Source organism: Equus asinus, chromosome 23 (assembly GCF_041296235.1).
Source record: "Equus asinus isolate D_3611 breed Donkey chromosome 23, EquAss-T2T_v2, whole genome shotgun sequence".
NCBI lineage: Eukaryota > Metazoa > Chordata > Mammalia > Perissodactyla > Equidae > Equus > Equus asinus.
The window spans coordinates 37587658-37603860 of record NC_091812.1 but is presented as its reverse complement, the minus strand read 5'-3'; the positions used below and the strand labels follow the sequence as shown (position 1 = coordinate 37603860).

Genomic DNA, 16203 nt, shown 5'->3' with positions numbered 1-16203 from the left:
AAGTAACTTGCCCAAGGTCACACAAGTTATGAAATCAGGTTCTGAAACCAAGCAGTCTGGCACCAATGTGCTTGCTTTTAATCTACGATTCTTATTGCCTGCTACGGGATCGGGTGATAGTGGAGCAAGAACAGTTCAGAAACCAGGGGAAACCTGGAAAATAGTCGCAAACTTTGCTGGACATTTGTTTTGCCTTTATGGGTGCTGTATTTGGGAGAGGTGGTTGTTGTTAGTACTGTCACGTCGATTCTGACTCCTAGTGACCCTGTGTGTAGCAGAGCAGAACCCTGCCCTGTCTTTTTCTACCATCTCACATCTTCCAGCGCTGTATCAGACAATGCTCTGCTGCTGTTAACAGGGTTTACATGGCCAATAGTTTCAGAAGTGGGTGGCCAGGTCCTTCTTCCTAGCCTGTCTTAGTCTGGAAGCTCCACTGAAACCTGTTTACCATGGGTGACCCTGCTGGTATTTGAAATACCGGTGGCATAGCTTTCAGCATCACACAGCCATCGCAGTATGACAACCAACAGACAGGCTGTATGGTTCCCTAATCGGGAAAGGAACCTGAGCCGTGGCAGTGAGAGTGCTGAATAGTAACAGTTAGACCATCAGGGCTGGCTTTGGGAGAGGTATCAGACAACTAAATAGATCCAGAAGCAAGGAAAAAGATTTTGCCTTTAAAGTAACTTAAGGACAATGAATGTATCTTTTCATTAATATGAATTCAATGAATGAGTTAAGATTAACATTATTTACATTATTTGAGCAGGCAGGAGAGACTGGTACATGTTACATAGAAGCACAGTATACATACAAAATACTATTTTTCCATTTACTGGAACACTATCATTTCAATTGTTGAAATGAAGACTACTATATAATGGAGCCCCCAAATCAAACAGCATCATAGCCCCAATAAATTTTCTTCTAAATGTCAGTCTGCTACTATGTTAATACTGATTGGTAAGTTATTTAAAAGCATTTGCAACTCCAGAGTTTAGTTATTATTACTATTATTTCTGCCTAGATGATAAAAGGGAAACTATTTTCTGCTAAAATTTATGTAATTTTTTGAATTTTTAATTAAATATTAATATACCCATAGACCTTCTGGCAGTGGTGAAATTTTAAGTATAGGAATAAAGTAAACTAAACAAGTTGCATCTGTTTGCACACCTGTTAAATAAAAAAAAATCATAAGGCTTTCCATGCAGCTCTGACAAGAAAAATTGTGCAGAAAAATATCCTTTTATTTGAATTTTATGGCTATTTGAAATCTCTTTAGAAGTTTATGGTATGTATGCTTTATTGCTTTAAAATATACATAGTCCATTAATAAATTCACTGAATCTGTCTTATTTGCTTTGTAAAATGATTTTCTGTGGCAAACACTTAATATTTCATCTACTAAATATAATGCTCTTTATCATAATTTAATTATACTTATTTAATATTATATCTAAGCCACCTATATAGCCAACTTTTTGAAATAAAAAATAGGAGCCGAAAGATGCTTTAATTGTTCAGTTGTGAATATCAATATAAAAAAGATAATATTTTAGTAATATTTTTAGGGAAAAACTTTAAGGACCCTTAAGGATTTACCATCAAAAGAAAAATGTCTTAGATTCATCAAAATTGATGTCCTCAAAGTAGAAGGCGGAAAATAGTCTAAAAACTGGGAAAGAGCAATAATAGTTCAACAGGCTAGCTTTTATAATAAAAGTCGAGTGAAAAAGTTCCATTTGGTAGAAGTACAGTCATGGTAAATAAGCGTAAATGCTTAAAGTAAAATTACACTAAGGAAAAACGGATTCCAGTGAGCACTATTCTAGTGAAACTAGGGGAGACACTGAAAATGCACCTGTGGAGTAAGAGACTTGTAGAATACTGTAGAAGGGGTGGATCATATCACAGGTTAAACTCATTTGGAGAAAAAAACTCCATCTTGGAGCAGTAGTAGCTTAGAAAATGTAATAAGTACTTGTCAAAAGTTATATTGTTTACTGTTTTTATAATAAAGCTTATTTATTAATATTTTTCTAATTGAAGACTGGCCTTATGACAGTCACTGTGCCGGGTGTTTTACATCCTTATTTGATATTCACCAAAACCTTGCAAGAGATGTGTTGTGTTCCCATTTCACCAATGAGGAAAACAGAGGTTGAAAGTTGCCCCGAAATAGAGCTAGCAAGTGGTAGAGCTAACTGTAGGAGGTAGGACAGTCTCACTCCAGATAGCCAAATAGGCTCAATCTGCATTTTAATTTTCACCATATGAATTGTTTGTAGACAGTTTCAGAATAGGGACTAATTTATTTTTATCTGTACTGTACAACTCCTCCAAACGCATGCACACTCACAATTATACACAAACCAGATGCCTCGCATGTAAGCTTTCATTATTTTGTCCCAGGGCTGCTTTCCTCTGCATTCCAGAATGCATCTTGATAGTCTTACCACCCTTCCCCTTTCCACTTTTTGTTAGTAAACGTTCAGAATATGTGAACTAAATCGAATATTAGTCTAAGGAAATTGCAATTGGAAAGCTAAATCTGCCAGAAAACAACAACAACAACAAATTATACCCTTCAGCTCCTCCGTACCCACCCACAGACCAGACCTAAATCAAAATTATTTTTTAAGAACTTGTAGGTTGCTTTTAGCTGTAAATCGCTCCTCTACATTAGCACAGTTCTCACAACGTGAAAATAAGTTATAGAAGTAACCCCCTGGAAGAGAGAGATGTGGGAGGCCCTTCTCCGGCACCCTCATCCTTCAAGTTCCTAAGAATTGGCTCTGTAGAAGCGCTCCCATTTTTCCTTCTCTTTCCTGATTTCTCACTCTGTTACTCTCTCTCCTTGCATTTGAAAAATCACCTATTGATGCAGCAGCCCGGGCCCCAACCCTTTCCCTCTGGGATCCCTGCTCATTAGCTTCCTGTTCTTGGTTTCCTTTCCTGCTTGCTCTGGGCTGTAACCTCTCCTCTCATCCTCTTCAGGGAATGGAGTTTTGCTTAGAACTGTGATCTAAACATAGTCCTACAACAGGTGCTCAAAAAATACTCATTCGAGGAAGGAAATACAAAAGAATGATAGAAAGACAGACTGCCAACCTATGGGCCTTCCCGTTGGATTTCGTGATTGACATGCTGGATTCCTTTATCAGGAAAATAAAGCTCCTAGACCAAGAAGTGCTCCTTCTCCCCTGAATGTGCCTATCGGTATTTCAGAGAACCTCTGTATGAAGTAGGATTTTTCTCAGTGCTTACAACCCCAGATTAGTTTTCCTAAAGAGTTCGGGGTGGGAAAGAGAAGAAAATAGAAGTTCAAGATTTCTTAACATATTTTAAGAATTAAAATGGTCGCTATAGACATCAGGAAAGAAATCTCCGCACACTGATTTTTTTTTCAGCGAAGTCCACTACTGAGCTGTTTGCTTAGAAAAGAGTTAGCTTGGTAGCCGCTACCACAGAGCAAGCACAGTGTACAAGATTCCCTGGCATAGATTAAGCATGACAGCTCCCCCTGCTGGCCTTTGTGCCACACTCTGCTATCAGGTGCCCAGCCCAGGTGGCTCTGGCCTTGCCGTTGCTTTGCCTTGCTGGTATGTTTGCTCACAGACACAGGTGAAGATGGTATTGCTGGTCCTCCTGATAAAGAAATAGTCCTTGTTTGAGTTGGGTACGTTCCTCAATTTTCAGGAATTGTTTTCTGCTTTTTACCATCCCTGCCCTACACTTTCCTGTATTTTAGGGGGAGCTGTCTTAAGTCAGGGCCACCAAGGCTCTTTTCAACCCATATTTTTATTTACATAAAGGATATGCTTGCCAGGCCCAACCCTAACATTTGCAGGGCCTAGGGTACCCTATGTCTAAATATTTTAAAACTTAGGAATCAAACTGTAAATAATATCTATTCTGTCCATCTAGGTTGATAAATATATCTTGATAACTACTTGGAAGGCTGGGTTTAAACTTAAAATTCTCAGGCTCCTCCTAGTTCCATGCCAGAAAATGGTGACACAGACATAGCCATGCCCTAGCCCAGTCTCTGGCCCCTAGACCACTTCTCTTACATATCATACCTCATCCTATACTATGAATAGCCTTGTGCTCATGCTTGTGGACACCTCAGTCCAGCGTTCAGGTTTTGGCCACCCTTTGCAAACAGCTGCCCCTCGTTGGCTATCACATGTTCCTCTGAAGAGTGGCCTTGGCCATCTTAGCAGGCTTCAATAAAATGCTTTTCCTATAGAAGCAGGAGGATTGTTCACATGCAGATTTGGAACTTCCTGACCCAATTCTAATCTTTCAACATTCTAGCTTGAATTTTGTAATGTTCTGAATTTTACAAATCTTATATAGCTGAGAAATCTTCTATGATTTCAGTTCTATGAACTGACGTTAGCAGAACGGATCAAAAGGATTAGGCAGCGGCAACTATTTTGAATGTTTTTGATGGAGAGAAATGTCTTGAAATTGCAATCATAAGGGAGTTCAGAGCATTATTATTTTCTTTAAACATCCTCCAAATGAGAATTAAATTAGTAAAAGCATTTTGCATTTAGCATTGGTACAAGTTTCACAATTGAGGAAAAATAGTTGCTCACTGTAAAGTGACTTCCAGTTCTACAAAATTTGCAAGGAAGGTTAATGTTCCATTTGGTAAAATCTTGTGTTCCTTGGTTATTTTTTTTTCTGTAAGTACACTTTTCTATGTATTTCCAAATAGTTTTATTGAAGACTGCTAAGATGGCCAAGATTTCTTCCAGTTTGCTTCACACTAAGGCAGATTCTGACCTACAGTCACTGTTGGTCCTGCTCCTTTGGGCTAGCCAGCTATCCTGGCAACGTGTGCTGTTGGCCACTCTGTACACAGGTAGCATATTTCCATCGTGATTCTAACTGTGCAGGCTGTTTTGTTCGCCTCTGCACCCTGGGAGCACAGCAGAGTGAAGCAGTTGGTTAGGCCAGGGTTTACATGTTGATATTGACCTGAGCTCATCACCTATTTCTGGTTGTGTGGTCATCCCCGTTCTGCCAAACACACAAACCACACACACACACACACACACACTTCCATGCTTAGGATGGCCACTTGAGGCATAAATGGCATGGTTGGTACATAAACTGACTGCAACTTCAGCCCTAGATTGAGTTTATATATCAACAACCTTAAGTCAGAGCCTAAGGAACACTTCCATTCTCAGGTATTGCTTCTTGTAGCTCCACTCAGCTAGAGGCATTTCATTTTGAAATCACCGTCTTATGCCCTTACAATTGAATGGAATTCTAGGGCTTTACCAATAGTATTTGAAAATTGAGTTTTGGAGACAATAGACCCTGTCTGTTTCATATATAAGGAAAACTAAGGATTGAAGAGTAACTTGTCTGGGATCACGTAACTGACAGTGGTAGTCCTGTGATTCAAACCCAGGTCAGACTGGCCCCACATCCTATGTTCCTCCTGTACTGTGTTCCACACCCAAATTTAAATTCTGTATTTCCCATTTAATGCCTTTGCAACCTGGGCAAGTTTATATATCCTCGCTTGAGTCTTAGTTTTCTCATCAACAAAATAAGCATAAGGACCATTCCTTCACAAGTTGTCATAAGGATTAAAGTAGGTAGGTAGGTAGATAGGGTGGATAGGCAGGCAAGCAGGCAGGCACATAGTAGGTACCTGAGTTTTGTGAGTTCTATCTCTTTTCCCTTTCCTTTTCATAAATATATAAATATCTGAAGCTATGTGGAGTACTCAGGAGGGACTATATTTGATTGCCTTCTACTCTGGATGAGATTTTTTTAATATTCTGAACTGACAATACAAGTAATACTGTGTACAATTAGTCCATCAATTTTTTGACAATATAAAGATGAACTTAGAAGTTGAAGTTAATAAAACAGATAAAATAAAATCACATGAAGTCTATAATAATACTGTATTGCAAAGGGGAAAAGACCCTGTAGTTTTTGAAATAGTTAAGTGATTCATGGAATTACAAAGAATCTAACAGCATTCTTTGGGATGTAGCCAAAGTGGTAATCAGAGGCAAATTAATTCAATGCTTTGTAAAACAAGCCAACAAAATAGAATGGAGAAATAAGTCAACTAGAAAAGAAAATGGACAACATTAGGGAAGAAGCATAAAAATAATTGGGTCCAACTAGACAGTCATAGTGAGACTTGTATCAAATCTTAACTAGTAGGAATGAATGAAAGGTCTTATAAGTACTTGTGAATGGAGAGAAAGTATTATATGTAAAGTTGTTGTATATGTATGTAATTATGTAAGCTAAATGGTAAAAGTCCCAAAGGGACATCTTATTCCAACTATGAGAGGAAACTACTTCAGAGAATTTGATAGTTACCTGTTCTGAGTGCCTATGACAGCTTAAAGATCTTCTTTCCTAGAGCAAATGATTCATTGGTAGAAACTGGAAAAGATGTACACATATACACATACATAGATAATTTCTGCCCTACGTACGTATATCACAAGTTACTGGCAGAACTGGTCTCCAGTATGAGACCAGGGCATCACTTTATTCTGAATCTATGTAAAGACTGCTCCTAAAGAGTAGCTGAGGTCCCCCAAATGAGTAGTCTGTTCTAGTTAAAACTTTCAACTACTTGGCTTATCAGCTGCTGATGATCATGATCCCCAGGTCACCAGGAGTGCCTAGGGTCACATGGTGAAGTTTACTCTGTGGATTCTGCTGTGTATGCTGCCTGTGGTCGCTTCCTTCAGCTAATCATCTGCCAGCACCTTGGCATCAGGCTGCCAGTGTCTGTACAGGCTGGATCCTCACAGAACCATCAAGTACTGCTAACACAAGAGGGCTCCCCGAGGTCTTTGGGGCTGTGTGTGGTGCAGTTTGGTGCCACAGGTTGACCCTCATGAAACTGTCCAAAGGACCAGTATGTATCCTATTCCTTAGGGTCTAACTTCAGCGTTACAGTTGCTCCATAGGCCTCCGTTTGGATGTGGAGCTTCAGGTTGTGCTGGCCCCACCACCTAACAGCTTTGGTTTCCTGAATTGCGATTTCCATTTCTTTGTCTGGAATGACTTCCTTATGTATCATTAACAACTTTCAGCTCTATGATCCTGGTAAACTTTTTGGATGTATGTATGGTTTCAACAAGCCTAGACCTTGAAATGTATGCTGTAAAAAACTTTCAGACTGCTAGGAAATTGTACATAAAATTCAAAGTCTGTACATACAAAATAAAGTACAAGCACCCATAGTGACAAATTTATCACAAAAAATGAATCCATGCCTGTATACTACCCCACCCCACCCCCAGTGAAGAACACAAAACAGACACAATTAGGAAAAAACTACTATCTTCTAAACAGCTTAATCTGGAGGGTGTATTTCCTCCAGTACTAGGGAAAAAAATTGAAGTCAAATGGTTTTACTCAGATGAATGTGACAGTTTTTAAAAGATAGCTTAGATATATGTGGTAGGCAGTATAAGGGGCCCCCAAAGATGTCTATATCTTAATCCCTGGGACCTGTGAGTATGTTAGGTTACAGATGGAATTAAGGTTACTGATTAACTAACCTTAAAATAAGGAGATTTTCCTGGATTATCTGGATGAGCCCAGTGTGATCACAAGGGTCCTTAAAAGTGGAAGAGAGAGGCAGAAGAGTCAGTGTCAGAGTGCTGCAGCAGGAGAAAGACTTGACCTGACATTGCTGGCTCTGAAGATGGAAGGGGCCTCCCCAAGAATTGTGGGCAGCCTCTAGAAGCTGGAAAGGGAAAGAAGAAATTCTCCCTTAGAACCTTCAGAGAGGAACACAACCCTGCCAACACCTTGATTTTAGCTCAGTGAGACCCATTTTGGAATTCTGACCTCCAGAATTAGAAAATAATAAGTTCGTGCTGTTTTAGCCACTAAGTGTGTGGCAGTTTGTTAGAGCAGCAATAGGAAACTATTACGATATGAAAGCTCTCTTACTCCAAATGAAGCCAGTTATTACTGGTGGAAAGTACACTCTTCCTCCAGTATATTACTTTTTCTTATTTCCTCCTCTCCTCAACATACATACTCTGTCATTTCTCCATTGATGACTCCACCTGAAAGCCATCCTCATCTGGAACTACTTCCCAATTGCTTTTCCCAGTGGAGAATTTAGGCTTTTGGACTATCTCCTGGCATCTTCACCTACCGTCCATATTGAAACAAACTTCCCATTAGGAAGGCTTGTCCCATCTGAATTCCTAACACGTGTAACCTTTTTCCCAGTCTCTTTTCTTGCAACCTTCCTTGTAGTCTTTCCCCGCGTCCTAGGCTTCTTCCTTCTTGACCCGCTGATTTGCACAATTAAACACGAGCCTTCGTCTGTCTCTGTCTATGCACGCAAGCCTCCATAGAAAAGAGAGGACTATTACTCTTCCAGCTGACTTCCGTCTTTAAAAGTTGACCCTTGTTTCTTTCCTTGTGACCTTCATCAGTTGATGCCCATGTGCCTGAGCTGTGCCAGCTCTTAAAGCCTCTGGTTCCATATCTTTCACACCTTCCTTAAAGACAAAATCTTCCACTCCCTTCACTTTTTGTGAACTGGAGCAGAACTTCTATGGTTTACAAGCTCTTCTTCTAGCCAGGGGTCAGCCCATCATCTGTTTTTGTAAATAAAGTTTTATTGGAACACGGTCACACCCATTCGTTTACCTATTGTCTGTGGCTATTTTTGCACTACAGTGACAGAGTTGAGTAATTGCAACGGGACTATAAAGCCTAAAGTATTTACTATGTGACCCTCTACTGAAAAAAGTCTGCCAACCCCTGTTCTAGGCTATACACTTTCATATTTCAATGCCACTAGGTAAATCAGTTTGCTTCTGTGTGTGAGTGTGGTAGCTTAGTTAACATCATGATTTTAGACTTGGACAAGCTGATATCTCAGCAAACAAATAGAACATGTGTGTGAGTATGTACGTGTGTGAGAGATTCTGTCTACCTGTGTATCTATAAATCTGGATATACTAACAGAGATTTTCTAGTAAGAGGCCTTTTCTATAGGAAATGTTTACCTGACTGCCCAAGAGGATGTGGTTATGATTACTCACTAATCCTTTCTTCCTAGAAGGGGGTGAACCCTTCCAGCAGAGAAAGTGTCCCTACAGGTGAAGTTTTCATCACAGTCTCCGAACTCTTTCCTTCTATCCCCCACTTCTGTCCCCAGTCTTTGCTTGTGGGCGCCCTGTGGATCCCCGACTGTTTGCTGGCTGGGCTCCCTGACTTCCTCTGCATCGTTTCAGTTTCCAAGCATTACAGTACAAGCTTGCCTCCCTCACTGAAAAGTTTGCTGCCACTGAATCTCCTGTGCAGTGGTCTCTCCGGTGCACCGTGGGCTGCATTCTTCCTCTCATGGTGCCTGTGCAGGTATTAGGCCTCGAAGTCCTGTGATCAACTACTCCTTATCTGCTTGGCCACAAGTCAGGGTCACAGTCACCGTCTCTCTCAAAGATCCTGTCCGTGGTTGCACTGGCCATGCTGCCCAGTTGCTACTGCTGACTAGTTGCCCATTTACACTTCATGGCCATTACTAGTCTCATCATGAATTTATGGTCTGACAGACTCCCACTGGCTGTCTTGACCACATGTTTTTTTAGTCTGCTGTTGTCCAGGGAGGCACTCATTATTATGAGCCCTTGTAAGGACCTGGGGGAAATGGTTTCTAGGATAGGAGGTCTTTCTTCTTGAAAACAAGAGAAGTACTCTCTCTACGGTTCCATTCTGTTTTTACTTCAGAACCTCATCTATCTGGCTGACAGAAGGTTAATTCCTACATACATCAAAGGCCATATGCTTTCTAACCCCAGAGCACATTTTAAATCCCTTAATTTATATTCCTTCCTCCATGTGTGGAACATACATGCTTTCTCTCCCTCTCCCGCTGCCTCTCCCACACTCCTAAACTGGGGTTCAGACTCTCTGGTCTCAAATCTAACACTGCCGTATTTCCTATATAATGTTAGACAAATCAATTCATTGTTTTCAATAGCTGTTAGAGTAAATCCAAGCTCGCTACCTTGCCAAATTCATTAGTTTTTTCTGAGGCTTAAATGAGGAAGCAACTTCATTCATTTGCTGTTTATTCAGCCTTTACTATTTATCAGGTGCAGGACTCGATTAAGGGGTACATTAATGAAGAGGACAAACAGGGTCCCTGCCCTCATGGCACTGGCTGGCATTAGGGTTGGGAAGACAGATATTAGAGGAGGAAACAAGTTATTACATGTTGTGGTAGGTGCTTTGAAGGAAGTGGTGAGAAGGACAGCGGAAGAGATCCTGAGGTGGGGCTGTGAGGAAAAGCCTCCCTGAGGAAGTGATCCTTGAGGTCATAACATCTGAGAGGAAGCCTACCATATCCGGGCACACGGGAGTACTTCGTGAGCTGTGAGAGGTCACCCAATGAGTAGCAGCCCCTCCAGGCCCCTGTGCAGCAGGGAAGTTAGAAAACAACACCATTTTCCAATTGCTGGAGCTATGACCTTACAGCAATCTCTGTCCTTTCTTACGAACCTCCGTATTTTTCATCCAAATCGTTTATCTCTTCCTCCTCTTCTGTTTCTGGTTTGTGCCGGCCTGATCTAGGCGCTTGCTGTGTGTCCCCTGTGTGTGATGCTGTCTTCCTTGTGCCCACTCTCAGGCTTCCCGGCACCATTGGCATCCTGCCTTCCTGCGGCTGTCACCTGCTGCTCACTCCAAAGCCCCCTGCACTGGGTTCCCTGTCTGAGAACTCTGTTTCTAAAACCTTCCTGAGGGTTTCCTCTGTTGCCTCATTTTCTGGCTGAACTACCTATCCTTCATAATGTAAGCAACTTCTGATACCTCCAGAAAGAGGGAATATTTCCAGGTTAATCTGACTGGACCTGGCTGGCACGGTGCCCAGCACGTAGCTGGCTCTCAATAAATCTTTACTGGATAATGAGTGAATGAACTGACTCTCCTAGCTGTACTCAGTCTATCTATAGGATAAAGTGGTTTTTCCTGAATCACATGTGTATTCTTTCCTCACATGTAAAATGCATGTAAAAACCTTTATCTTCTGCTGTGTCGGATATCAAAATCTTACCTCTTATTCACAAGATTTTTATTTTAACTCTACTCTGTTTGCTGTACATGTGGAACTGTCGTTGATCCCAGAGACACCTGGAGGTGTTGACAGTGTCTCTGAGATTCTTCTGTACGGTGCATAGCCGCAGGCACGTAGCACTTAGTATGCAAATGTTTATTTACTAATGATAATAACAGTCACTGAGATTTCCTGTTGCTTTGGTTTTTATTTTCAGCCTCCTGAATAATCAGTTGTATTCTTTCAGATTAAGCAGAAACTGTCAAAGAAAAATCTTTGTACTAAGGAAGTTGTCGTATTTTCAGAGTTAGGTAGAAAGTTAAAGCAGTGTTTCATTTGAAGAAAATTTTCAACTATGTCCAGAGTTTGGTTTTAGCCACTTCATGTGATATTATTTATCACCAATGGCAATAATAATTTAGTCTCAAGCAACTCTTGAAGAGTTTTCAAAAACAAGTGGAATATTCATTTTTTATAGGTATAGAGGTATATTTAGACTCATCGCTGCCAACTTGTTTCCAGAATTATTTCTTAAGTGTTCTTAAGTATTCACTTAAAAGAAATAAAAATCTCATTGTCTTGTGTCAGAGGTAACTTATAAATGATCCTTCTGCGTTGGGCGTTCTCTGTTTATAGTTCTAAAATGTTTAAATAATACCAAAAAGAGAGTCTCACTGGTTTCTTGTTGCTTATGTTATATTCTTTAATTCAAGAAATCCTACATAATTTAAACTGTAATTTTTATTTAGACTAATAAAAAGTTCTGACCCATGTGATCAGGAACAACTTCAAAGCAGCAGCTCAGTATTTATGAATTTGCATTTGAGGCCCAATGGGATATAACTGTAAAGTAATGGGACCATCTTTCAAACAGACTTGCTGGGAGTTACTTATCCAGGAGGCCTGTGTCCCCTTCACAGCAGTCACTTGTGAAAGCGGCATATTTATTCCAGTAATGCTGCCATAGCTTAAAATGTTGTGGAATGCCTCTTTTAAAACTACCTCTGAGCTGCTAAGAAATACTAAAGAGTAAAATGACATATTACTTTGAATATGTTGAATTGTGGCAGAGGTGAATTTGATTTGGTGAGTAGTCAGAAATCACCGCAGGACCAAGTATGATGAATAAAATTGGGAGTGTTGTTTGGAGTCACAATTGGATGTAAGATAACAAGGTGGGTTTTCTTGAATGACACATAAACTGACTCTTCAAACTGATTATCAAGGAGGAATTCCAGAACCTTGGACCTTGGAGTAAATGTATAAGCTCCCAAGGTAGCTACTATGAAGAACAATACACGTTTAGGAAAAAGAAAGAAAAATGTGTGTATGTTTGCAAAATAAAATCAGTTTTATTACTTTATAGACATACTTTGTAGATGAAAAAAATACTCCTATCATGGAACTCTTTATAAGCAAACTTCTGAATGTAAGTAGAATTTCTGTCTCACTCTTTCCTAAGCCTGTTGAGAAATCTGAATTTCTAATAATGACTTATTCTGAATGTTCAGCTTTAAAAAAAATAAGGTTTACCATTTAAAAAGTGAATGCTTTGGGGTTTCACTTCACTTTTTTCCAATTGGCTTGTTACCTCTGCTTTTCAGTTTTTTATTTAGTGTATCCATCTTTGTTCACTCTCAAAATCTATTTTCTCACTTTAAAAATATCACCAAGTACTTCCACCCAGGTAGAAAATAGAGTCTAAACTGAGGGTTATTAACTGTCCCATAGTGTTTTAAGCTCATTTTTGTTATTAGTAATGATCAGATGCCTTTCCTTTTTAAAGTGGGACCCTATTATCTTGGTGAATAAGAACATCAAATTACAAGAAGAGAAGGCTCAAAGATTTTGTAAAAATAAATACTGTCAACTTTGGGGCTCCTATTATGTTTTTCATTTCTACTAATAAAAGCTTTAAAAACAGATTTCAACCCAGTGGCTGGCCCATGTTTCTCGAATGTAGACTCCAGGGGGACTCACGCAGGGCGCATGGGAGCAGAGCTGGTGCATCCCTCTTCCTCACGGCTTTCCCAAATGCATTCCAACACATCCATCTTCATCCAGCCAGCCAGCCCCCTATTTCTTCACTGCTAAGTTGAAATAATAAAAAGTAAAATGGAGCGTGGAAGGCAGAGAAAATTATCCTTTTGCAAAGAGGCTAAGACAGCTAAATTGTGACACAATTTAAACTGTTCAAATTCGACAAGTTTGATTGGAAAATTATGTGACCCGTGTAGTTAGAGATCAAAATGGTCACTAGTTTACAGTTTTAAAAAGTCATAGTGTGGTGTTTTTACCGAAGATTGATAGAACATTATTTTATTCTGCCTGGTAGTAACGGTTGCACAAATGGCTATTGTTTTGCAGTTTGGTGATTTAAATGCTGTGTCTCCTGGAAATCTGGATAAAGGTAAGCACTGAAAGTAATGTACATTTTTAAGAACTTTTGTTGACTAAGAAATTCTCCGATAGAAAACTGTGGTTTAGTTTGTGTGTCTACAGCACTCTGATTTTGTGGAAATGGCATAGTCCTAGATGAATATGACAGTTACGTCTTTTGGAATCCTTCATTATTTCTCCATTTCTATGCCTTCTTTATGTGAGGTATACTAGATGCAAGAATTAAATTTAAATGCAGTTCCAAACTCTTCTTCACTTTTTGCCTGCAGTTTATTACAAGTAACAAGAAATTATTTCTGACCATCACCAGAGTCCTGGAGAAGAGTGGTCAAATTGGGCCACATATTTTTATTCAAGGCCCACTTGGCAAGAAAAAAGATTCCTCAGCCTACCTACCTCATCAATTCACACTTCTCAGTGGAGAAAGAACTCAGAGATAGCAATGAAGTTTACTGTAAAAGCAACATCAATAGTGGGATAGATAAAAAGGATAACGTATATAATTCTTAACTTTTAATACCACCCTTGCCACTCTAATATAAGAACATGACATATATTCCTGAAGAAAATGGTGATCTACAAAACTCCACAGTAAAAGGAATAGGGCTTGGGAGGAGTGAGGTTGGAAGAGCACACACAGACAGAAACAATCCTGATAAAATACCAGCTCAGTTTAAAATAATGAGCACTGCAGAGAATATAAGCCTTTCTTAAAAAAAAAAACACCAAAAAAGTGAAGCTATCTTGAGGTTTTTAAGCACTGAGTTCTGGAGGGAGGGACAAAATGCACAGACTGGAGAAAGCTACACAATTAGCCCTTCTGGGACAGAGCCAAAGCCAGAGGGGAAACTGAGGCAAGAGGAAGTGCTTGGGGAATCGGTACATGAGGTGCACTGTTCTCTGGAGTGTCTTGTACTAGGGTACTCGGTGGTCAGCTTCTGTGCCTCCTTGGTGGTGGAAATCATTGATGTGCTGGGAAAGTCCTGAATCAGCATCACCCCCACATTAAACTCCTGTCAGTCTCTATTTACCAATTGTGCCTGCGTTTAATTCCTGTTTTAGTACTATGCGTAATAGCAAAACAGGAAAAGTAGAAAATGGTAGCCAAAAACTATTGTTGCTGCACATATATACTCTATAGGAGCAACCAAATAACAGTCAAAAAGTTAATCAGTGATGATACTAATTTGTAACTTCAGAGCAAGCAAGGTGGCACTTGAAACCCATGTCCCGCATGAGGCACTGACACCAAAGCCTCCTAACCCAAATTTGGGACTTTCATCCCTGCGTGCCCAGCAGGAGTGTTGCTACTTGGCCAAACACTGAATGGCAGCCAGTCTTTGTAAAGTGCTGAACCAAAACAGAGCTTCAGGAAACTCCAGTACCACCTAACTTTAGTTTTTGTGCACCAGATTTCCATCACCTCGAGTAGATCTCTAGGAAATATCTTTGAGTCTTTCTAGGAGCATCAGATATCTATGGAATTGCATTAATTTGCCCTTGGGAACTGGAGAAAGGGCTTGCTTTTATAGATTGCCCCCTAGCCGTCCAGAGGAGCCCTGCCACCCACGAGCGGACCTAAAGAGAAGTGGCCTGAAGCACTTAGGTTGGTTTGTTCAGTCCATTGTCCCATTGTGCTTCCACCCACAGCAGGGGAGCTGAAAGGACTTTCTCCACTCTCTCTCCACTCGCCCACCTGCTTGAAATGATTTTTTTCCTTTGAGTGCTGCCTCTTTTATGTTCACACTGTTTCTCAGGCACAGAAACGTTGGTAGAGAGGGAGCCGAGAGCAGTTTAATTTTTCTTCACCTTCTTGATGTGGCCCTACTGTCTCCTTCACGCCCAGACCTGATGCTTCTTGAAATGTAGCCAAACTGGCATATGCAGGGCCGAATGCATGAAATCTTCAAGAGTGTTTTGTGGGCTGTTTCCACAAAATGAGAATTTTAATTTTTTTCCTGACAATAAAATATTAGCTCTATATAAAAATTTCAGTAATACAGAGAATTAGAAACTATAGAAAGTGAAACTTCATAGTCACAACCCTAAGAGACTACCACCATGAAGAATTTAGTGTGAGCATCCTTCCAGACATTTTTTTTATCCTACCTTCTTGATGAAGCAGATGTCTTCCAAGTGCATCTCTCTCCCTGTGGCCCACCAGCCCTTTGAATATGCTTGTCCTGACAAACTCTAATGTTATCATCAAGACCATTTTCCAGAGGCAAAAAGATAACCAGATAAAGTAGATGAGCCAGCACAATTTTTGCCTCGTCTAAGAGCACTCCGTGTTTGTCAATAATAATGCATTACAAACATCATTTCTAGTCAATACATCTAATGTCAGCCTTTTTAATCACAAATACCATTTCTCAGGAGATGTCGCTCCTGGCAGCTGCTCACTACACAGCTGTATGTGGAGGCCCTGGTACTTCTCACTTTTCTCTGGAACCATCTTTGCCCCAATTGATAATAAGAAAAGAAAAGTCAAGAGGCCCATTTGTGTGGAGAGCTGCATTAGCAGGAACTTCTGCTGTAGGTGTGCCCCAAAGGGGAAAACTAGACTCAGTGCTCCTTAGAAAGATTCCAACTTAATCTGACTGAGGAGATGCTTGTTACACACCCACTGTACGTGATATGCCATAGAAGAGGATATAGTGGAGGTCTGATTCCCATTTATACAAGTCACTGTCATGTCAAAAATCTAACAA

The 16203-nt window shown here is 40.2% G+C and overlaps 1 protein-coding gene across 12 annotated transcripts in view; it reads left to right on the top strand.

Moving 5' to 3' along the window:
* Positions 1 to 16203, top strand: part of RFX3 (regulatory factor X3) — a 263742-nt gene that overhangs the window by 239541 nt on the left and 7998 nt on the right. For all 12 annotated transcript variants that reach the window (XM_044756503.2, XM_014827698.3, XM_014827700.3 and 9 more), the window contains one exon: positions 13460 to 13502. In XM_044756503.2, the coding sequence (XP_044612438.1) occupies positions 13460 to 13502 (43 nt within the window). The remainder of the gene's footprint in view (positions 1 to 13459; positions 13503 to 16203) is intronic.